Raw genomic sequence first — 23,988 nt, 5'->3', positions numbered from 1 at the left:
GACAAGCTCTGTTCCATTCTGGGCAGCCAGTGACAGGACGTCATCCCTCGTCACTGAGCTGTAGGCAGGTGGAGAGGAGAAGCTTGAGCTGCGGTGGTTTCCGTGGAGGCTAGGGGAGGGAGGAACCCTACCACACAGTGTTTGGAGTGTAGGAGAAGCTTTTGTTTTGTCTTTAACTGACAACAGGCATTTGTGAAAAGGTGTGTGTGCAGTCAGTGTTACCCAACAGAGGGCACAGCCCAGGAGCAGCTGTGCATGCGGGAATACACGAGAGGAAGCACACTTCCTCCCCTCCTGACTGATGGGAACGTAACTGCCCTCCCGTGGGCCCTGCATAGGGCCCGGTGTGGTGGAGTTTGTGGGGAAAGGCCCCTCTCCTGCAGGCAGCTTCACCAGCTGGCCACTGCCAGGGCAGGGGGGCACATGTCTCCGGCACGCTTCCGTGGGGCTCTCCTTGCTCCTTCTGAGGCTGCATGATGCCTTGACACCAGTGTCCTGGTTACCCTCCAAGCAGCAGGTGAGCTGTGGGTTAGCGGACTGGGGCTGTGGCACCACAGTGCTGGTGATTGAAGACAGGCTGCAGGTGAGTGGGGAGGGCCTCTCCGAGGCCGCTGGCCTGTGCTTACTAACTCAGCTCTGATTGAAGACAGGCTGCAGGTGAGTGGGGAGGGCCTCTCCGAGGCCGCTGGCCTGTGCTTACTAACTCAGCTCTGATTGAAGACAGGCTGCAGGTGAGTGGGGAGGGCCTCTCCGAGGCCGCTGGCCTGTGCTTACTAACTCAGCTCTGATTGAAGACAGGCTGCAGGTGAGTGGGGAGGGCCTCTCCGAGGCCGCTGGCCTGTGCTTACTAACTCAGCTCTGATTGAAGACAGGCTGCAGGTGAGTGGGGAGGGCCTCTCCGAGGCCGCTGGCCTGTGCTTACTAACTCAGCTCTGATTGAAGACAGGCTGCAGGTGAGTGGGGAGGGCCTCTTTGGGGCCGCTAGCTTGTACTTACTAACTTGGCTCTCCCAGCTGCCTTCAGGTGTCCTCCTCTCTGACAGATAAAATCTCGTGAGTGTGTGTCTCTGCAGGAATGTGAATGGAGTATTGACAACTTTGTTTTTCTTCTTTCTTTTCTTTGCTACATGGGAGGATGTTACTGGTGGGTTGACAATTGATTCTGATTATGAGGACACCCAGGCTGAACTTGCTTGAATCTCTAGAGTTCTTTTAGCAACCTCATTGAGGTATAATTTACGTACCATAAAGTTAACTTAAGTTTGTAATTAAATAATTTTTAGTAAAATTACAGGGCCGAGTAACCATCACCACAGTTTAATTTGAGAACTTTGCCATCGTGCCCCAGAGAAGCCTCATGTCCACTGGCGCTGCTCCCCATCCCCACCTTCAGCCCCGAGGCGGCCACCAGTCTCCCGCCATCTGTGTGGATGAACTGACTCATGTGAATGGAATCCCAGTACGTGGGCTGTGTGCCTGGCCCACGCAGCGCAGTGTTGCAAATGTCCATCCATGGCGTTGGATGTGTCTGCAGCTCCGTCCTCTTCACCAAGTGCGATTCCGTCCTGTGGAGATGTGCACCTGCCACTCTCCTTCCACCACTGATCCACGGTTTGTGACCGTGACTTTTAGGACAGTGAGCTGGGCCTCTTCCTCAGCCGGGGACCCCAGGTTCCTGAGTTCATGGGCTGCGGGGTACCAGGCTCTGATGGGGTGAAGGTCCAGAGATGGAGACACAGCCATTCCCGCTTTCCTAGAGCTCTCAGGCTGGTAGAGAAGGGCCACAGGCAGCAGGAGAATTGACTGGGTGAGTGCAGCCGAAAGCAGGGGGCTCGGTTAGAGCAGGTATGAAGGACTTTTCCAAGAGGAAAGGAGGAAGGAGGTGGCCCAGGAAGAGGCAGAGGCATGAGCAGAGAAGCCGTGGCCCAGGGCCTCTGTATCTCCAGCAGGCAGCCCTGGAAGGTCTGGTTTCAGGAATAGCCTCTTCCCATCAGGGCTCCACCAGGGAGCTCTTAGGCCTGGGTTTCAGAGGTGTTTACCTAGGGTGGTGTTGCATTCAGAGTTGTCTTTTTCAAAAAAAAAGTTCTCTATCACCCCCTCCTGTTTCCAAATTCCCCTTAAAAAGAGCAGTGGTCGGCCAGGCATGGTGGCTCACGCCTGTAGTCCCAGCGCTTTGAGAGGCCGGGGCGGGCAGATCACGAGGTCAGGAGATTGAGACCATCCTGGCTAACACAGTGAAACCCCGTCTCTACTAAAAATACAAAAAATTAGCCGGGCGTGGTGGCGCGTGCCTGTAATCCCAGCTGCTTGGAAGGCTGAGGCAGGAAAATCACTTGAACCTGGGACGTGGAGGTTGCAGTGAGCGGAGATCGCGCCACTGCACTCCAGCCTGGGTGATAGAGTAAAAAAAAAAAAGCAGTGGTTGTGGATACATGGAGCCCTTTTTAGAAGGAGCCTCCCCATAAACCCCCTAGGAACCCTTGCACACGTGTCCTTGAAGCTGGGGGTGAGCCCCCCAGGGGAGCTGCAGGCGGCGTCCGCGGGTCGGGGGCTGGTAAACAGCAGGACTGCGTTTCTCATCGTGAGTGTATCTGAGACAGTGCAGCCCCCACCTCTGGTCTTTGCTTTAGTGTTGCCACCACCAGGTGCCACCCTTGTGTCCTGACTCATGAAGGCCTCCCCCAGCCCTAGGAAAGCCAGCCACACTAGAGGTCTGCCTGCCAAGTGCTGCTGTCAGCTCGAACAGGGGTGTGGTGCACCAGCAGACCCCCCTCCGGAGGCAGCCGTGGTCTCTGCTGTGGTCATCCTGTATGGTAAGAGGGGCGTTGAGGCCACTGTGAGGGAGGACCCCTGTGCTGTGCCACTGTCACCCCAGTGTTTCCTTTGTCCACACAGTGGTGTGGGTTAGAAACATCAGGGCCCACTGCAACTTTTATTAGGGCCACTGAGTGCTGGTTGGGAGCCGCAGGGCCGTGGCCTTTGTTTCTCCGTGGTGACTTGTGTGTGTGCAGCCTCCTGCCAGGGCTAGACCTGTCTGGAAGGGAAGGGCGTGTGCTGTTCCCGTCTGTCTTGGCCAGAAGGGCCTCCCATTCTTTGCCTTCACCGTGTTTGTTTTTTCTCTGCACAGGATTTCTCCTGGCTGGGGCACACCCATTGGTGTTCAGCGGAAGTAGAAACAATTGGTACAAACATAAAATGTGGAAGCTTAAAGGGAAAAGAAGGAGATGGCGGGTAGGGCTTCCGGGCCACGTGTGATCTGTGGCATTGCTTGGCCCATGGACTGTGGCCACACTCGCATTGCTGTCCCTGGCTCCCTTCTCTTTGAAGCTCCCTGGGCTGGAATGTCTGTTCATTCATCCCTGCAGTTGTTTGCGGATGTCCCGGGGCTAATGTGAGGGAGCTAAGTGCCACAGCTCCTGTTTTTTGCCCTGTCTGGTGGTGATTTTGGTCTGTGTCATCGAGCATTTTGCTGTGGTGGGCAGGGAGGCTAAGAGCTCCCACAAAGGTATTCAGCTTTTCCCTGCAGAAAGCAGGCGAGCTGGAGGGTTGGAAAGCACAGAGGCACCATGCTGTTTCCCTTTTGCCTGTGACCTTTGCAGGGTTGGGAGACTTTTCTTCCAAGCACCCTTTCAGCAGCACCTCTTTCCCTCCAGACATGGTGGCTGTGCAGGCTGTGGGTTGGCAGACCCTATCCCCACAGCAGCATAGTCTCAGGAGCCCACGTGGGGCTGTTGTCTCGGGGTTTGGCCTGCACCATCTGCGGAAGCTCCTAACTCCTGCTTTGCTGGGATTTGTCCTCAGCCCATGGAAAGGCCTGATGGTGCCAGGTGGCCCTGAGGAGCCGGATGCCTGAGCCTGGGGCCAGGCCTGGGCGTGAGCCCGGGGAGCATAAAATTAGCTTGGGCGTGGGTTGAAAGCTGCTGGTGTGAGCATGGCTTGTCTGTGTTGAGTTTGTCATGCACAGCCTTGGCCTCTCCCCACAGTCTGCGGCCGGCCCTCTACATGGGAGGCTGCTCTGGGTTCCTCCTCCCAGCATGTCTGCCCTTCTGCTGCGTGCCCTGTTCTTTATGCCACATGTGACAGGACCGGTTGTCATAGCAGCGGTGTCATGAAACACAAGAGTGTGGGCCTGAGAATCTGGGTTGAGTCAGGTTCCTGTTGGAGACCTGCATGTGTGCAGCCTGCTCTGAGCGCTCGGGACACGCTAAACAGAGGCAACAGGGGCCACCCCTGGGCAGCTTCCCCACTGCCGAGGGGGACGGGAGTAAGGAGGTGTGGGATGCGGTGCCTGGGGGGTGTGTGCGGGAGAGCCGCGGGGGACGGGAGTAAGGAGGTGTGGGATGGGGTGCCTGGAGGGGGTGCGCGGGAGAGCCGAGGGGGACGGGAGTAAGGAGGTGTGGGATGGGGTGCCTGGAGGGGGTGCGCGGGAGAGCCAAGGGGGACGGGAGTAAGGAGGTGTGGGATGGGGTGCCTGGAGGGGGTGCGTGGGAGAGCCGCGGGGGACGGGAGTAAGGAGGTGTGGGATGGGGTGCCTGGAGGGGGTGCGTGGGAGAGCCGAGGGGGACGGGAGTAAGGAGGTGTGGGATGGGGTGCCTGGAGGGGGTGCGCGGGAGTTCCGAGGGAGACAGGGGTAAGGTGTGGGATGCGGTGCTTGGAGTGGGTGCACAGGAGAGCCGAGGGGGACGGGAGTAAGGAGGTGTGGGATGGGGTGCCTGGAGGGGGTGCGTGGGAGAGCCAAGGGGGACGGGAGTAAGGAGGTGTGGGATGGGGTGCCTGGAGGGGGTGCGCGGGAGTTCCGAGGGAGACAGGGGTAAGGTGTGGGATGCGGTGCTTGGAGTGGGTGCACAGGAGAGCCGAGGGAGACGGCAGTAAGGTGTGGGATGGGGTGCCTGGAGGGGGTGTGCGGGAGAGCCGAGGGAGACGGCAGTAAGGTGTGGGATGGGGTGCCTGGAGGGGGTGTGCGGGAGAGCCGAAGGGGACGGGAGTAAGGTGTGGGATGGGGTGCCTGGAGGGGGTGTGCGGGAGAGCCGAAGGGGACGGGAGTAAGGAAGTGTGGGATGGAGTGCGCAGGAGAGCTGTTTGAATAGGGGCTCTAGAAGGCCTCTTTGAGAAGGTGCCGTTGAGCTGAGACCTGCGGAGGTGACGGAGGGTACTCGCCATGCAGGCCTGTGGAGGGAGCCCTGGCTCCCTGGTGCCTTGTCTCAGAAGGGCTGCCTTTGCCTCCTCCCCCTCATGGTTCCACGGACGTGTGGGGTTTTTTAAATTTGATATTTCTCAGTCGGGTGTCGTCTTTAATGATATTTTGATGAATGGGGTGTGTCACATTTAGCCAGCAGGAGTGCATGTGACTCAGCTCCTGTATCAGTTGAATAGATGAAGGGGCAGGGAGGGAAGCCTCTGTGAGCAGAACCAGTGAGCCTGGCTGTGTATCACCTGGATTGCCTCTGAGCTGAAGAGCTGTGCCAGCAAAGCCCTTGGGCATGGGGGGCCGTCTGAGGACGGGAGGAACAGCAAGGAGACCTCAGAGTGCGCTCAGGAGGCTTCGGCGGCAGGTCACATCGCCCTCACAATTTGGCAACCATCTTGTGGATATTGTGGGTTAAAAGAAATAATCAGTGTCACTGGTAGCCAAGTTTTTAGTGTTAAAAAAGATAACAATATAGAATAAAATGAACCCCTGCAGGGTTCTGTGGGGAGTATTACTGTGAGGCGTCATTTGGTGCGTAGGCTTCGCTCCCTGCCAGCGGTGGGCTTCCCAGCGGGCGGCCTCAGCTCTGCATGTGACATGCTAGGCCTGCAGCACCGTGTGCCCTCCTGAGCGGCTCTGCTCTGGTTGATGCTCTCAACAGAACACACGACTTCATGGTCCCCGCTTCTGCCCCTGGCACGGGCAGTGCGGCCAGGGTGTAATGTGCATCCCACGCCCACAACTGGCAGGCAGGCCGCATGGTCAGCCACCAGGGTCAGGTGTCAGGCGCTGCACCAAACGCACAAGTCTCTGATCTTGGGCGTGGCTCAGCAGCCCCTGGCTTGGCTGTGGGTGGGTCTTGCTTACCTCTTTCTGAGTAATCAACCCTGGAACTGCTGGGCCTAGAATGAGGTCTCATCACCTTTCCCGCATCTGTGGGCTGGTGGGTGGGGCTTTGGCCCCACAGGTTATTCCTGCACTGCCACCAGTGGTGACGGGGCTGGCAGCCCTCAGGGGCCTTGCTGCCGTGGCTGTCTGCTGGGGTGCCACAGTCCCCCCATGGATCTCTCCAGGGGATTTTTATGTCCTCACCCTAGGGCAGAGTTTTTTGACTTCTTGCTGTCAGGACCCCTTAAAGTCCTTGTTGAGGCTGGGCATGGTGGCTTGTGCCTGTAATCCCAGCACTTTGGGAGGCCAAGGTGGGAGGATCACTTGAGACTAGGAGTTCAAGCCCAGCCTGAGCAACACAGGGAGACCCCATCTGTACAGAAAAGTAAAAATTAGCCCGATGTGGTGGTGTGTGCCTCTAGTCCCAGTTGTTTGGGAGGCTGAGGCGGGAGGATTGCTTGAACCCAAGAGGTTGAGGCTGCAGTGAGCTCCATACCACTGCACTCCAGTCTCAGTGATAAGAGTGAGACCCTGCCTCTAAAATGAAAAAAAAGTCCTCATTGAGTTTACATGAGTTGAGCTATTAATGTTCATCTTTTTAGAAATTAAAATTTCTAAATGAGAATGTAAAACAACTTTAATTCATTTAGAAAGAATTAAAAACCCAGCATATCTTTTTTTTTTTTTTTTTTTTTTTTGAGACAGAGTCTCGCTCTGTTGCCCGGGCTGGAGTGCAGTGGCCGGATCTCAGCTCACTGCAAGCTCCGCCTCCCGGGTTTACGCCATTCTCCTGCCTCAGCCTCCCGAGTAGCTGGGATTACAGGCGCCCGCCACCTCGCCCGGCTAGTTTTTTGTATTTTTTAGTAGAGACGGGGTTTCACCGTGTTAGCCAGGATGGTCTCGATCTCCTGACCTCGTGATCCGCCCGTCTCGGCCTCCCAAAGTGCTGGGATTACAGGCTTGAGCCACCGCGCCCGGCCAACCCAGCATATCTTAACATAAGTATCATTTAAAATTTTTTTTAAAAAACCTGTTATCTTCTAGCATCAAACAGAGTGGCTTTACTTTTTGCAAATCTCAAGAGCTGGATTCTGTCAGGTTCTGTGTTTATCCTGCTGTAATTTTACAGGCCAGGTGGCTTCCACAAGGCTTTGGCACATGGCACCTTTGTGTTATTGTAAAGAGAGTGCTAACCTCTTGGTCCCAGGCCACACTTTGGGCTCTAGGGCTCCCCACCGTGGCCTCTCTTTGCCTCTGCCAGGAGGGCCTTCATCCCAGGAGAGCCATCGTGGAAATGGCTGGAAGACAATACATTCTTTCAGCCACTTTCTGTTGGTCAGGGAGTCACAGAGCCACCTGGATCTGGGGGTGGGAGTGGGTAGGCGTGGACAACCTGCCTCTGGATGGAGGAGGGCTCCAGGAGGCCCTGGTCCTCCTGCCTCCTTCAGGAGGCCCTGGCTGGCCACCCCAGACACCCAGGCTTTTTCTCTCTCCCCCTAACTTCTGGGCAGGGCTCAGCCCTTGTCCCGTGCTAACTTCCTCTTCCTGCCGTTTAGTTTTCCTCCCAGGGCATACGGCCTGGCACCACTGTGGGCCATGGGGTTGTGCAGGTCGGGTGGGTGCTGTCTCTAGGTGCCACCGAGGGCCACTGAGGCAGAGCCAACACTGGATAGCCTGTGCTTCCATTGCTGAGCTTTCGTGGTGCCCACTCAGGTGAGTGTCGGCCTGTGCAGGCCGTGGCCCGGCATGTTCTATGGCTTCACCCAAGCTTTCAGCTTGGTGCAGTCCAGTATCACTGTGACAGGGCTTCAGTGTGGCCCGGGAGATGCCTCTAGGGAGAGGCTGCTCAGGCAGCCCCTCGTTTAGGAGGAGCTCCTGAGCCCTAGTTGCCGGTCTGAGGAGTTGTCTGTACTCAGTGCTGGCCTGGACCGTGCTGGGAGGTATGGGGAGCACACCCCAGAGCCCACCGAGCCACACTGCCTGGGACTTACCAAGCAGCAGCCTGGTCCTAGCAAAAAAGAAAGGCAGAAATCGTGTAAAACAGGCTGTGAGCAGATAAGCTGCTCCTGTGTGGTTGTGTCCACAGTGTTTTAAGAAGCCGCTGTTTGTGGGCTTTTGTCCTTTCTCGTGTTTGGTGAGGCTTCTCTGCGGAGGCACTACACGCCCTTTCACCGGACGTCTCTCTGCACTGACAGTGGTCTCATCAGCCCTGGGCGGGTTCCTTGGCTGCTCAGCAAGACAGACCCTATAGGGCTTCCCAAGTGCCGTTCTCTGACTCAGCGAACGGGAACTCAGCATGGGCCCAGTGGTTCCCAACAGAGAGGGAAGGGTGCATGGGAGGTGAGGTTTACTGAGTACAGTTTCCGGCCCCACAGGGTGGGGCAGAGAGGACTGCGGGCAGGGACAGCAGGACCCTTCCCTGTCACTGCAGCTCCCTCTGGGCTGGTGCTTTTATAACAGCGGGCAGCGCCGGCTGATGGAGTCCAGGAGTGGTGCTGAGAGTGGGACTGACCCGTGCCTGCCTCTGGCTCCGCAGGGCCTGGCCTCAGGTGGTTGTGCTCAGCAGCCACTCATCTGCCCAGGACCCATTGAACCCTGCTGGTGTCCTGTGTGCCTTGTGCTGGGGGGACCTTTGGAAGAAGGACACGTCCCTGCTCACCTGGGACTTGGTGTTATGTGTCCATTGTAGAGACACAAAATACAGGAAAAAAAAAAATCTAAAGCAAATCCTCCTACCACCCGGAGACAGTCTGCACTTGACATTAAAACTGGCCTCACTCTGTAGTGGGACCCTTGCTCCCCAGGGCCAGTTGTCCGCTGCTCCCCTGCCGGTGGGAATGGGGATGTTCCCAGGCTGTGTGATGCTTCCTGAGCCCCTGCAAAGAGAGCGTGGGGTCAGTGCTGGTGTTTCCACAGGTCGGTGCCCACCACTAGTGTTGGTCTTTTCTGAAGAAGATCTTTGCCACGTTGACAGGCGGAGAGTGGTGCCAAGGTTTAGCCCGTGTTTCCTGTGGGAGGGCTGGTGTGGCTGACGCTTCTGTGCACAGTGGGCCATGCCATCATCTGCTTGGTCTTTGCCTACTTTGTCTCGAACTGGTCCAGTTTTCTTATGACTGACTGGCATGGGTTCTCTTTAAGGGCATTAATCTTGAGTGTTAAGATTTTCGAGCTTGCTCTTGAAGAGGCAGGTAAAAGCCCAGGCGGAAATGCTGGGAAGTGCTGGAGCCTGCGGCAGTGTCTCCGCAACTGCCCTGGGCGCAGAAGGGCGGAGGACAGGTACGCTGGGCGTCAGACCAGAGGGCCAGGGAGAGCCTGGGCCCAGGGAGCAGCCTGGGAGGGCGAGTGCCAGGAGACCTTGGGCCCCTGTTGGCCCTGGGCCCGCTCCTGCCCTTGGCTGGTGCCTGAGGGATGCTCTTCTTTTCACCAGCCCTTTTTTTTTTTTTTTGAGACGGAGTCTTGCTGTGTCGCCCAGGCTGGAGTGCAGTGGCGTGATCTCAGCTCACTGCAAGCTCCGCCTCCTGGGTTTAAGCATTTCTCCTGCCTCAGCCTCCCCAGTAGCTGGGATTACAGGCACCTGCCACCACAACTGGCTATTTTTTTTGTTTTGTTTTGTTTTTGTATTTTTAGTAGAGATGGGATTTCACCATGTTGGTCAGTCTGGTCTTGAACTCCTGACCTTGTGATCCACCTGCCTGGACCTCCCAAAGTGCTGGGATTATAGGTGTGAGCCACTCCGCCAGGCCTATCCCTTACTTTGTTTTACAGCCTCCCACCTGCCCCCTTTCCAAGTGGCTGGAGCTGTGCGCTGGTTAGTTCCTCCGTCAGGAAGAAATCCAGGCCACACTGGCACCCGACACCACTGACCTGTTCAGGACCTCGGTGTGGCCTGGTGCAGGTTGGGACCATGTTTGGTCACTGAGGCGCCACAGAGCATGGAGAGGGCAGTGGGCACAGGGTCACGCAGAGGGCTTAGGGCCATGTTTCTCACCATCTCTCAAGAAATGCTAGTCCTCCTAGACAACCAGGTGAATTCGGGAAGCCCTAGGTGAAGACTGAGGCCCTCTTGGAAGCTCAGTGGACGGCAGTAGTTATGGGCTCTGAGCAAGGGAACCGTGGTTGACTGTGTGACCTGTACTTTCCACTCCCTGGCCACTGCCATCCACTGTTGCCACCCAATTCCTACTCCCGTCGCCTGCCCTCAGCCTGTTCTTAGCTGTCGGAGGGGATGGTGGAACGTGAAGCCGCAGATGGTCCACAGGCACCACCCCTAGTGCTGACGGGGATGCAGGCCTGGTGTCTGCTCGGCTGTACTCCAGAAGTGATTTGACTTCCCCGCATGGGGTGTCGGGTGTTATGCCCTCAGAGATACTCTTTTCATGCCATGGGGCCTCTGGGATGTGCGGCCTGAGACTGCCTGGAGCTGGGGGGATGACTGTGCGGCGGGTGCGCAGTTGAGGCTTACTGCTTCCTCGAGAGCAGAGTGGGCACCTTCATTTCCCAAAGGTGGCCATCTCTCCCTTCGTGACAGCAGCATTTTCTGCTGAATGGTGTCCTGTGTTCTCCTTGCTTTCTTAAATTTGTAACAAATTCTTCTGTTTTGGTGCGGGCTTCATCTTCTCCACAGACCCACACGTACCCCTGCTGTGCCTGGCGTGCCGAGGGCAGGAGAGCTCATCTCATCTCCCTGAGATGAGCTCTGCATTGGGATGCAGAGAAGGGATTTGCTTCCTCTCGTACTTGGGGTCTTGGGAATGCTTTTTTTTTCTCCTGAGACAGGGTCTTGCTCTGTCATCCAGGCTGGAGTGCAGTGGCATAATCACAGCTCACTGTAACCTCTGCCTGCCTCCCGGGTTCAAACGATTCCCATGCCTCAGCCTCCCGAGTAGCTGGGATTATAGACACATGCCACCAGGCCAGTGTAACTTTTTTTTTTTTTTTTGAGATGGAGTTTTGCTCTTGTCACCCAGGCTGGAGTACAGTGGCGTGATCTTGGCTCACTGCAATATCTGCCTCCCGAATTCAAGCAATTCTCCTACCTTAGCCTCCCTAGTAGCTGGGATTACAGGCCACGCCACACCACACCTAGCTAACTTTTGTATTTTTAGTGGAGACGGGATTTCGCCATGTTGGCCAGGCTGGTTTCGAGCTCCTGACCTCAGGTGATCCACCCGCCTTGGCCTCCCAAAGTGCTGGGATTACAGGCGTGAACACCCGTGCCCAGCCAAATTTTCCTATTTTTAGTAGAGGTGGGGTTTCACTGTGTTGGCCAGCCTGGTCTTGAACTGCTGGCCTCAAGCAGTTTGCCCACCTCAGGCTCCCACAGTGCTGGGATCACAGGTGTGAGCCACTGTGCCCTGCCTTGGGAGTGTGCTTTTTGACGTTCACTCCTGCACTGTCAGCGTGGAGACCCAGGGGCTTTTCTGGAGGTGGCTGCTGTCAGGAGGTTTAGAAACCCTTTGTCATTAAAACCTTTATCTTCAGGAACATTCTGTTATTCCTGCTGGGAAGGCCTCCTACCTTTTTGGCTGAAGAAGTGCTGGGCCAAGCTGAATTGTGTGAGGGTTCCTGGGTATTTATAATTCATGTGAAAATAAAAGCGTTGTTTTCTGTGATCCCATGCTGCTCCGAGGCCCTTCCTCCAAGGCAGACCGAAGGCAGCTCTGTGCTGATGACGCAGGATCCTGGCCCACAGCTGTCCTCAGAGACTACTTCTTGGTAGGAGTGGTGGTGTCTGAGGTGCTCTCCTTGCCCAGCTGTCTTGCCTCCTTTGCTGCCTTCTCCTTGTTGGACACACAGGTTCTAAGTAGCAGCATTTGTGGTTTGTCGACTCCTGAGCTCTGCAGTGTCCCCAGGAGTGCAGCAGGTCCCAGGGTTCACTAGCAGAGTGTCCTGGCTCCTGAGCTGCCCTGGTGGTGGAATGGGGACTTGGGGCCTGGGTGCCCCCGGAAACCTTTGTGGAGCTCATATCCCACTCCCACGAGGGTCTGGACAGGCCTGGGTCCAGGGACTTGCTGTGCTGTGCAGTGGCTGTCCGCGAGTACCCTCTGTGAAGGTGGGGCAGGAGGCCTGTTCTGTCCAGGCCCACGGTGCAGCATGGACTTGAAGGGCATCAGTCTGTACTATGCTGGGGCCTGCGGCCACCTTCCTTGCCCTTCCCCAGCAGGCTGGGGATCACCTCAAGTGATCCACCTGCCTCAGCCTCCCCAGAGTGCTGGGATTATAGGCGTGAGCCACCATGCCTGGGCAGGTCATTTCATTTCTAATCAAAATAACGAAATGGTACCCGGTGGCTCACGCCTGTAATCCCTGCAGTTTGGGAGGCCGAAGTGGGTGGATCCACCTGAGGTCAGGAGTTTAAGACCAGCCTGGCCAACATGATGAAACCCCGTCTCTACTGAAATTACAAAAAATTAGCCGGGCTTGGTGGCGCGTGCTTGTAATCTTAGCTACTCAGAAGACTGAGGAAGGAGAATCACTTGAACCAAGGAGACGGAAGTTGGAGTGAGCCAAGATGTGCCACTGCACTCCAGCCTGGGTGACAAGAGCGAGACTCCATCGCAAAAAAGATAAAAATAAAAATAGATAAATAAAATGTCCCCTAAAATGACATGTGGAGGGCTCTAGGGTGAGGGTGGAGCCCTTTCAGATAAGACCTTTTGCGTGGGTGGGTCCCATTACAGAGCCTGAGTTTACGGTGGTGGCCCGTGTGTCCTGGGCCTCGGCCTGCTGCTCGGGAAGGCCACGCTCTGCCGCCCTCACACCTCGCCATCCATGCCGCCGTGCTCCATCCAGAAGCCTGTGAGGGTTTTGCTGATTCCCTGAGCAAGCCCGCGGTTCGCTGGGCTGAGGCCCAGGCTCTCATAGCCATAGGCACCTGGTGGTGGAGGGGATGTGTGTCCTTATCTTTGACTCCTGCTCCACCACAGCCACCCGAGAGGACCCACATGTCATCCTCCTATACACAAGGCACTTTGGTGGACCCCCATTGCCTGTGGGGTGAAGTCCCCTGTCTCTCTCCAGCCCCACCCTGTGTGGCCCGCCTGCGCTTCAGCCCTGCTGGCCCTCCACTGTCCGCATTTCTGCCGAGACACCTGGCCTGTGTGCACGTGTGTCCTTTTTGTGGCTGTTGTCAGGTCTCTGAGCCTCCTTCCTGCCACCTGTTATGGGCACAGGGCTGTGACCTGCCGACTCCCGTCTGTCTTCCTGACCCCGTGCAGGCTTCTCTGGCTGTGGTCTCTCAGGCACTTGAACTCCAGCCTCCCTTGTGTCCCAAGCCTCAGGTCAGGCACAGGTGGGGGCAGGTGGAGCTTTCTAGTCACCGTCTGGAAGATGCTTGTCCTTCCTCCTCTTTGTCCCTTCCTGCGGCTCCTCGACAGCGCTTGGCGAGAATGCAGGACTGCCCCACAGCCCGGGGCCCCAGGAAGGTGCTGGAGAGAGAAGTTCGACCCTGCCTGGGCTAACACCAGGGAAGGACCTGGGGCCTGGGACGGTGGGCCTTTGTCCCAGCAGCTCAGCTTGGCCGTACTCACAAGTCAGCTTGAAGATCTCAAAGCCAGACTCACACATTTCACCTGACAGGAAGAATAGGGAACCCACCCCTGACAGGCTGTGTGCCTCTTTACACACGGATGGAACATTGACCAAAACCTCCGCTCATCTCAGTGAACTGAAGTCCTCCGGATCATGCTCTTGACCCAAATGGAGTTAAACTAGAAATCAGCAAAGTGATACTCCTAGTATTTAGAAATTAGGAAGCACACTTCCAGGTAACCAGTGGGACAAAGAAGAATTTGTAATGGAAATTAGAACATACTTTTTAGCTGAAAGATAACAAAAATATGCCATGCCGAGACTTGCAGGGTGCACGCCAGCCAGGAGCCGTTCACAGCCCTCGGGCATTCGTCACTCTGGGAGCAGTAGCCGAGCCCAGAGACGGTGTGTGGAGGGAAATGAGGCTGGAGCGGAAGTTAACAAAGTAGAAAGTCAGTCTTCCACAGAGATACTCATCGAGGCCAGAGTTAGATTCTTTGAAAACAGGAGTACAGTGGAAAATCTGGCAAGAGTGATCAAGACAGGAAAAAAGAGATGGCACAGATAGCCAGTCTTTTCCATAGGTCATGGTGGCCAACCAGGTATCCATATTTGAAAAAACCTTGGCCTGTGCCTCACACCCTACAAAGAATAGTTGAGCCTAGTAGAATGTAGGTCTAAGTATAGAAGGTTCTGGAACTGCTGTCCAGCACGGCCTCCAGCCATGTAGCCAGGCAGCCAGGAGATGTGCTGAGTGTAAAATACACTAGACTGAAAAAAATACAGCGGCACTTTGCATTTCTGTATTGATTGTAAGTCGAAAATATTTTACATCCATTGGGTTAAATAAATAAAATTAATCTTGGCTGTTTCTTTTACTTTTCAGTGGGGCTATTAGAACATTTAAAATTATATCCATGGCCCAGATTATGGCTTGTGTTATATTACTTTTGAACAACATTGTTAGAGAAGATGCTATTCTTGACCCATGGGTTAAGAAAAGTTTTTTACACAGGACTAGAAAGTATTCATCATAAAGGAAAAGATAGATAATTTGGTTTACATTAAAATTAAGCAGCTCTGTTTATCAGAGATACTCCTCAAAAACTGAAAAGGCTGGCCAGGGATCGTGGCCCACACCTGTAATCCCTGCACTTTGGGAGGCCGAGGCTGGAGGACTACTTGAGCCCAGGAGTTCAGGACCAGGCTGGGCAACATAGTGAGACCTCATAAATAAATAAAAATAAATTAACTGGGTGTGGTGGCATCCACTGCTCAGGGGGACTGAGGTGGGAGGATCCCTTGAGCCTAGGAGGTTGGGGCTGCAGTGAGCCATGATCTCACCACTGCACTCCAGCCTGGGCCACAGAGCAGGACTGTGTCTCAGAAAAAAAAAGCAACTTTTGCAGGGGAATTTACCGTACCTAGAACTTACCGGAACTCAGATCCAGACTTCCCCACGGGCTCCAACAAAGAACAAGAAACAGCTCGTCCCGTAGAAGACGGGCAGAGGCTTGAACAGATGCTTCATGAAGAAGGACGTGCAAATGGCCCCAAGCCATGGGAAAGAGCCCTTGGCGTCTGCCTTGGGGTAAGCCCGGGAAAACCCCGAGCCTTAGATGCACCGCACGTGATGGCAGGTGTCTACTGAACACCGTGCCAGCCAGGCGGGTGTCAGGTCGCCTTGCTAACCCTTTCCACCTGGTGTGCTCGCTGCTGGATTAACTCCCATCTTGCTTGCGCTTTTGATCTTCCCATGCTTTATTTGGATTTCTTTTTATTTTTTAATCATCCTTCTTTCAAATTGCCTTGGAAGTTAGGTACTTTCCTGTATTTTATTTTTTGTAGAAACAGGGTCTCACTGTGCTGTTCAGGATGGTCTCAGACCCCTGGCCTCAAGCCATCTGCCCACCTTCACCTTCAGAGTGCTGGGATTACACTGTGAGCCACCGTGCCCATCCCTCCTTCAGTGGCTTTCTTACAGCACACCCTAAACTTCCAGGGTCTGATGCTGGTTAACAGCTTTATCCGCCTCCCCGAAGTACCCAAGATTCTAGCCCGCTTCTGTGCACTTCCCCTCTTGAGTTGTAAGCGCTTGATGTGCTTTAAATTCTGTACACTTTAGACCCCCCGCATGCTGCTGTCTTGTACGTCGGTATTTATTTAGGTTGGCTGGTTTTGTGCTCCATCTCTTGGGCTGTACCCTCTCCTTCCTCCTCCGTCCTTCTGGTTTTGTCCTTGCGTCTGTGACCAGTTTTCCTCCGCTTGTGCTGCAGCCTTGAGCTTTCTTGGATTTTCTTTCAGGTGACTCTGCTGGGGGTACCCTCTCAGTCTCTGTCTGAAAATGCCTTCAGTTGTCCTTCATTCTTGGCAGAGCTCTTCACTGTGTGTCGTTTTCTTGGTTGACTTTCTTTCAGCCCACTTTGGACATGAGGCCGCCGACCTCCAGCTTCTGGCGTTGCCGTGGAGAAGCGGCCGTCAGGTGCACTGCTGCTCCCTCGGGCGTGTCTGCCACCTGGCCCCAGCTGCTTCTGACGTTTACATTTTTAAATTTTTACATAATTTCTTTTTTTTTTTTTTTTTTTTTTTTGAGACGGAGTCTCGCTCTGTCGCCCAGGCTGGAGTGCAGTGGCCGGATCGCAGCTCACTGCAAGCTCCGCCTCCCGGGTTCCCGCCATTCTCCTGCCTCAGCCTCCCGAGTAGCTGGGACTACAGGCGCCCGCCGCCTCGCCCGGCTAGTTTTTTGCATTTTCTAGTAGAGACGGGGTTTCACCGTGTTCGCCAGGATGGTCTCGATCTCCTGACCTCGTGATCCGCCCGTCTCGGCCTCCCAAAGTGCTGGGATTACAGGCTTGAGCCACCGCGCCCGGCCAATTTTTACATAATTTCAAAGTTAGAAGTTGCCAAAGTGTAAATAATTCCTGCATACCTTCTCCCAGATTGGCCAGTGTCAGCATTTTTGCCGTATCTGCCTTATCATTTTCTCTCTCAGTACATGCACATGGGTCTTTTTCTCAGCAGTTTGAGAGTGACTTGCTTCTTTATCCCAGCATAGAATAGAATGCATTTCAGCAGGGAAACGCTTGGGTGCACCCACACAGAAAGAGATGGTGAAGGGGTCAGACTCTGCCCTGTTCAGGATAAACTTTGAAACCGGCTCAGAAGTCACTTTGTGTGAGACGCAGGGGAGACACAGAGGCACAGTGTGAGCCAGAGTGATAGCAGATCAGGCTTGCTGCGTATTGGGAGGGGGACTTTGGTGGAAATGGCCAGCACAGAGCAGGGCCATGAGGATGGAGGGAGCCCGGGGGTGGCCAGCCCAATGGCCAGTGTCTCAGTGGCATCTCCCTGGGCTGCAGCCTGAGAGGGGCAGGGCAGCAAGCATGGCTGCTTTCTGGAAGCCCCACTCTCATTATTGACGTGCAGGTTCACAGTCTAGTTCCTGACATCGTGGAGACCAAGCCCTTCCCTGGGGACTGGAGGAGAGACTGGGAGCAGAGGGAACAGAAGATGATCCTGAGAAGCTGGGGATCTGACCCTGGGCAGCAGAGTGAGCTGCAGAAATAGTGGGCAGTCCCCACATGGCCTTCTTACAGCCTAGATTTCTTACCGAAATAGTTTTTTTTTTGTTCGTTTGTTTTTTGTTTAGGGACGGGGTATCACTCTGTTGCCCAGACTGGAGTGCAGTAATGCAGTCACAGCTCACTGCTGCCTTGACTTCCTGGGTTTAACAGATCCTCCCACCTCAGCCTCTGGAATAGCTGGGACCACAGGTGCGCACCACTGTGCCCCACGAATTTTGAAAAAAATATTTTGTAGGGGCAGAGTCTTGCCATCTTGCCTAGGCTGGTCATAAACTGAAAGACTTTTAAGGCGGTCTTCGTTAATGAAAATTAGCAAGACTCTGTTTTTCATTTCTCCACTGATTCAATAGTAGTTAGTTTTACGTTGTTTAAAAGGAACATTAAATCACTTTTGCTTCTCCTTTGCAATCATAGTTCTTGATTTCGTATTACTGAATGGTTGCATTAAAATCCCTTTCGACTAATTATGAGGTTGGAAATTCTGAAGTCTGTTGAGCAGACAGCTGGTGTCAAGTGAGGCAGCTGGTGATTTCTGGACACTCTTGATTCCATCTGAGCTTCCTTTTCCAGCACAGCCTTATCCTGAACACCTGATTTCGGGGTAACTTCTTATAAAGCCCACTGTGTGTTATTGTGGACATGTTCCTTCTGGTGTCCCCCGTGTGGTGAATGTGGTGAATGCCTTCGGGTTTCCAGCACTCGCCGCCCTCGCTGGTGTAAAGCTTACCGCTCTGTTCCATGTCCTGCGTCTCTGATCAGCACCACAGTCTGTGTTTCCTGTGCTTCTGCTGGGGTGGCCAGAGGCTGCCCAGAAATGACCCAGATTCACACCCCAGCCTCCTGCTCCCCTGTAGCATGCTGGGTTTCTGTCCTCAGTAGCGTTTGCCGGAAACGTACATGGTTCCTTTCTGTCCTGTCCTTCATTCCTTCACTTGCTGGCCTTCCTTGGGAGGCAGGGGCAGTGAGTTCTTGGGTTTGGTGTCCCAGGGCAGTCCTGGGGCAGGTGTCCAGTGGATGGATGTGTGCTGGGTGGGTGTAGAGGACCCTGCAGAGCACGCATCGAAGCCCCTCTGCTATACTCACTCACCCCCAAAGGGAGTCTGCTGCGTGCCGGCCCCGTGCTGCTGAGAACTGGGTGCACACGACCCCACTTGGTCCCCATTGCATCTCTGCCCCAGAATGGAGGTGCAGAGAGGTCAGGTGTGTGCCTGGCGCCGTAGGGCAGTGGTTCCCCAGGTGGGGTATGGGCACCAGCAAGGGCAGTGATAAAAGAAAAACTTAACGTGAAGGACTTTAATTGAACAACCTGCGATTCTTGGATTGACAGCCTCTTGAGCCAGAGTAGACTCATAGACTCCAGAGCAGCCCTGTGGTGGGAGAAGATTTATGGATAGGAAAAGGAAAACGGAAGAAAGGCACAGAAACAGCCGGTTGGTTACAGCTCACCATTTGCCTTATTTGAACACAGCTCCAACAGTTAGCTACACGTGATTGGCCAAAACTTGGTGATTGGCACAAGTATAGGCTATGATCTGTTTACACCTCTACTTGTCATAGTTCATGATGCACAAAGAAACCTTTAGGTGGAACTTAAAATATATAAGGAGGCAGCTGTAGGTGAAACTAGATTTACCAGTGGGTTGCTTGGCTTGGGACCTTGTTAGAAATGCACGTCTTGGGCTCCACCTGGAACTATTGCTGCAGAGACGAAGAGGGGCCTGGCTGGCTGGCTGTGCAGATGAGCCCTAGGCAGGCAGCTCCAGGGCCATGGGGGCCCAGCTCCCCCCAGGCTTGTCTGGCCCGGAGCTCCTGCTCCCCCTGCTGTCGCACACGTGAAGCCGTTCCTGCGCGCAGGCCAGTCTCATAGGGGTCGCCACGGAGCGTGTGCACCACACTTTCCCCGTCCCTTGATTCATCATTGGGCCTTGAGGTTTTTCCGTGTCTTGGCTGTCGTACCTGGCAGCTCTGCGGAGTAACTGCTGCGGACACACAGTATGATGGGATGGAGAAGCCATTGCGTTTCACCCTTTCGTGGCCCTTCCTTTCCCCTTCTGAGTGAGCTCTTTGAGGTGAGCCGTGGAGGGCAGCGTCCCTCTACATCCTGTCTGGGGTTGTCGAATACAGCCAGGTGGACTCCAACGGAGGGAAGGGGTGGGGTGGGGGGTGTCTGTCAGAGCAGGCAGCATCTTCCTGCTGTCCCCAGCCCCTTGTTTCTCAGCCTCTTCCGTTCTCTGTGGAGGTTACGTGGCCAGTTAGAGTGACCTCTGGCTGCGACACCAGGCAGAGTCACAGCGAGCACAGTGCAGGCACAGGTGCTGGCGTGATGGGCCCTGGAGCTCTGACTGTCCCCCTGCTCACCGCCACACCCTGCAGGACGCTTACCGTGACCCTGTTATGTAGGTGGCAAAATGGAGGGACAAAGTGGTAGGATCCTGCCTGAGGTGCTGAGAGGTGGGAGTTGCGTCTGGCCCAGCCGTGCTCGACCCTTCCAGGGTGCTCTGGCCGGTAACGGAGGGAATTGACAAGCCTTACTCTGGGGAGGGAGGTGGTGGAGATGGCGGCCAGGTGTCCCTGAGCAGTTGTGGCGGGGCATCGTCTCTGGAGAGATGGCAGGCGTTGGGGGCGCCTCTCAGAGGCAGACATGGTACCTATGTCAGACATCTCTGGACACAGTGAACTGGAGGTGAAGTGTCTGGTATGCCCTGAGCGTGTGCCTGGGAGAGCCAGAGGCGGGGGAAGCGTGTGCCTGGGGGAGCCAGAGGCGGGGGTAGCGGTGACAAGAGGAAGAGCTGGTGCAAGAGAAGGAGCTGGAAGGAACTGTGGTGGGTGGCTGCTGGGGAGGCCATGATCAGCCTCCACAGGTGCCTGCCCCTGTGTTACAGGTTTGGGAATTGAGGACATGGCCAGCTGAGGGTGGCCTCAGCCAGAGTTGTTTGTGGCATGGCGGAGGTGGTGGAGAAGGAGAGGCAGGGGGTTGAACCCCCATAAGGTGAGGGGGTGGAGCCAGCACATTCGGGTAGTATGTGCCCATTGTGGCTCTGGAGGGTGGGAGAACACTGCTGGCTGAGGAGGTGGCACATGGGTGAGCGCCCACCAGGGGAGGTGGGGCTGGGCGGCCTGGCGCCCAGGCACTCTCTGCCCTTTGCATCCTATCCAGTGAGGCTGGGGTCGTGCTGGAACGGGCCACAGAGGCTGGGCGCTGGCCCAACTGTCCTGGCGGGGCTTGTCCTAGCTCTGTGTTTTATTTTTGGTTTACGTAATGTTTTTTTTCATTATTGAGAAAGAGACTATAAAAGTAAAGTCACATGCTTCACCTTACAGTGGTGAAAAGTAGCACGGAAGCCTCCATCCCTCCCCACGGGGGCCTGTGTGCTGGACCTGGAATGCCTGTCTTCCTTTCTTTTTCTGAAACAGAAATGGGCTTCTCCTCTGTTCTGGATCCTGCCTCACGGCACCACCTGCAGGCCCTGCATTTGAACGCAGCCCTGCTGTGAACAGGACTGGACTCCGATTTCTCTGCTTGCTGTCTGTGAGTGGCGGTCCACTCCACCCCACCGTGCAGTGCTCGAGCAGCAGGGCCCATGCTGGCCCGTCTCTCCTGTGCTTGTATCTGAGCAGGGGCACCCATCCACCTCTGGCCTGATAGGTTTCACCACTGTCTAATTGTCCCCTTCCCCCACAGGGCGGGTGCCAGCCTTTCCCTGCCCCCGCTCCATGGGTGGCGTGTGGTTTCGCATGCATCGGGCTGCTCTGGTTGTTGGTGAGGCCTATTCGTGTCCTCGTTACCAGCTGTCTACTGTGATTGGCTCACCGTGGCCTCAGGATGCCGTGCTTCCAACTCATGTGGCCACCACTGAGCAGTGGGTGTTTTGGGTACTGCCCTAGGGGTAATAGGAGAGGCGTAGACCTAGAAAGCAGCCAGTACTTGGCAGCTTCTGTTTGCACAGCTAGAAGATTCAACTTCTCCGTGGCCACTCGGAGCAGAGCTTGCCACAGAAGTGCCTTTTTTCTTGTCACCTTGGTTCTGTTAATTCTGAAAATGATTGCTCAGATGGTGTGTCCAGAAGCAGTCGGGTCACTGCTGCCCCTGTTGGCATGGTCACTCCTTTTGGGCCGCTGGGAGGTGACTTTGCTGGTCTTGCCATGCTCAGGAGCATCCAGGGGTGTCCAGGGGCTGGTGTTGGATTCCCCAGGGAGGGCCACAGTCTTCCACCTGCTCAGGACATGCTGGAGGTCAGCATTCCCGTTTAATAGGTGGGAAATGCAGAGAGGTGATGTCCCTGGCCAGGGCCCGCAGCTGGGAATTGAGCTCAGGCCCTCTGGTTGATGAGTGGCAGCCCCTTCTGCACCAGAGCCCCTCGTGTGTCTGTGAAGGCTGTGCCTTTGAGGAAGGTCCAGGCTGATCCCCTTCTCTGCTCCCAGGAGCGCCCCTGAAGCCTGTAGTTCCTGGAGAACCAAGGAGTGCAGGTGTGGAGAATGGGGGCCAAGACCGGGGCACCAAGGACCCTGCCAGGGCTGATAGACAGAGAGGGGCCTTCTCTAGGACTTGGGGACTGGATGGGCCACTGCAATGGGAATGCAGTGCCGCGGAGGCCAAGCCAGTCTCCACCAGAGGGCGCTGCTGGCCACTCGGAGGGAGCCGGGCGCTGGGCCCAGCCTGCAGGGTCCTGGCTCTGAGCACAGTGGTCGGGGTTCCAGAGTGGAGTGAGTGTGACTCCCTCTGTGAGGTCTCTCGTGCTGCTGTGGGGTCGAGCCGGTGAGCACCGGGGAGTGTGCACATGTGCCTGAGGAGCTGGACATGCACGACTGTCCCTTTATCAGGCATGTGGTGCAGCCGCAGCGGGAGAGCTTGTGTGCTCACCTGAGTAGGCGCCGGCTGGCATCAGCACCTTCACCTCTGACGGTGAGAAAAGGTCTTGTCTTAATCGAACCCCTCTGTCCTGTTTAACCTCCCTGCCCCAGTGCGGGAGTCTTGTGTGAGGGCTTTCTGGCACCAGTCATGTCGAGGGCCCGGGATTGGTTCCCCTACCGAGCTCCAAGCCCTGGAGGCTGGTAGTACCCATGCCTGGTTCCATGCCCAGCTCATGATGGCCAGTGTTTGAGTACCTTTTCTGAAGGGGGCACCAGGAGGAGGTCTGTTTGCCCCAGGGTCGACCCTGGGTTAAGTGTTCACTTGTCAGGTTCTCTCTGAAGGTAGTGCCCTGCTCAAGGACTGCCGTCCACCGCTGCCCCCACTCTTAACGGTGCATGGGGACCTGGAACTGGTCAATGCTGAGATTGGGGCTCCCGGCGGCTCTCCCTGTCGGGGTGGGACTCTCTGAACCTCACGAGCTTGTTCCACGGTTATTGCCAGCAGACGCATGGCTGAGCTTGCATGCAGGCCTGGACTTGGGCCAGCGCACTCTGTGCTGTGGCTCAGAGCTCCTGCTTGGCGGGACTCCTCATGAGCCCACTGTGTGAAGAGAGAAGCAGTGTGGGTGTCGCTCAGCAGCTGTGGGTGGGGGCCTCTGGGAAGGACAAGCCCCGTGGCCTGCGGCGACGAAAGTCTCCGCGTCATGGTGCACTTGCTGTTCCCTGGGCGCTCCCGTCCCACTAGCACGCTGAAGAGCAGAGAGACAGGGTTCTGACTGACGAGCACCAGTGAGCCTCTGTGTTGGCCCTGCTTCCCGACCCCACTTGGATAAGCTCCCGGGAAGTTTCGGAGAGGCAGAAACCCACAGGAGCAGAGAGTGCAGAGGAGACAGGAACGGACACATTTTGGAAGTTGGAAAGCTGAGGCTCAGGTGGAATGAATGCAAACTCAGGAAACCTGAAATCTGACCAGCAGGGGAAGTGTTTTCATGGAGAAACTGTGGTGGAGTCTGGGAGCCCCTTGGATGGCGAAGCTGAAGACAGCAGAGAGCTGGCCTGGAGGCTGGAAGTGTATTTAGAAGCAGCTGGACACCCCCTTCATGTCTGATCTGAGTCTGGAGGATTAGTCCGAGCATATGGGATCATAGCACTGTCCACTGAGACCCAGGCGCAGTGGAGGGCGTCATCCTGCACACGAAGCCTTGACAGCTTTCCGCATCCACTGTGGATGTCCCCTTCTGCCCCTCCCACACTGGGTCCTCAGGACCCCAGCAGCTAAGGTCCACCCTCCAGGCAGAGAATGGGAGTCTCCCCAGCCAAGAGAAAAAACCCTCCCCGAGTGGGGAGGATGGGCTGCCCTGTGTCCCTTGGTGTTCTGAAATGTCGGTGTGTTCCCTGATGTGGCCTCTGCATTCAATGATGTGGATGCTGGGTGAGTCCCTTTAATCTGGTAAGTCGTTTCCTGTGATGCTGGAAAGGTGTTGAATACAGCCAGACTCCCCCAGCGTAGTCCCCCTCCGTGCACCTGGAGCCGTCAGCGAGCTCTGCAGTGCCTCCTGCCACGTGTGATGTGAGGGCTGGGGTCACCAGATAGACCAAAGCAGATGAAAAAGCAGGAAGCCAGCCCAGACCACAGAGTAAAGCAGAGCGTTCGTGAGTCTCCTCAGAGTTGTAAAGACCGAGTAGCAACAGCAGACGTGTACAGAAAGGAGCGTCCGGCGCACAGCAAAGAGTGCCTGAGAGAGGAGGATCAGACAGCCAGTGAGGCGTGGGAGATGGTGCTGGGCGCCCTTCCCAGCAGGCAGACCGCGCGGGGCAGGGTATCAGGCGCAGACATCAGGAGCGCAAAGGTACGAAAACCGAGCATCAGGCAGGGGTCGCTGTAGCTTGGTAGGAGTTCCAGGAAGAGAAGGAAATAGAAGGGAGGAAATCGTCAAAGGAATGCCAC

General features: G+C 55.7%; 1 protein-coding gene across 3 annotated transcripts in view; it reads left to right on the top strand.

Moving 5' to 3' along the window:
- MOB2 (MOB kinase activator 2) overlaps nt 1–23,988 on the top strand; it is a 73,761-nt gene that overhangs the window by 4,168 nt on the left and 45,605 nt on the right. The window contains exon 1 of one of the 3 annotated variants that reach the window (XM_073005351.1): nt 3,944–4,271. The exons of 1 other annotated variant lie outside the window; for it this stretch is intronic. In XM_073005351.1, coding sequence (XP_072861452.1) covers nt 4,108–4,271 — 164 coding nt within the window. In that variant the 5' untranslated portion in view covers nt 3,944–4,107. Of the gene's footprint in view, nt 1–3,943; nt 4,272–23,988 lie in introns of those variants that run through there. One more of the 3 variants, XM_037998793.2, reaches the window with a different exon arrangement.

The sequence above is a fragment of the Chlorocebus sabaeus genome, chromosome 1 (genome assembly GCF_047675955.1).
Source record: "Chlorocebus sabaeus isolate Y175 chromosome 1, mChlSab1.0.hap1, whole genome shotgun sequence".
NCBI classification, from domain to species: domain Eukaryota; kingdom Metazoa; phylum Chordata; class Mammalia; order Primates; family Cercopithecidae; genus Chlorocebus; species Chlorocebus sabaeus.
This window is presented reverse-complemented; position numbering and strand designations above follow the sequence as displayed.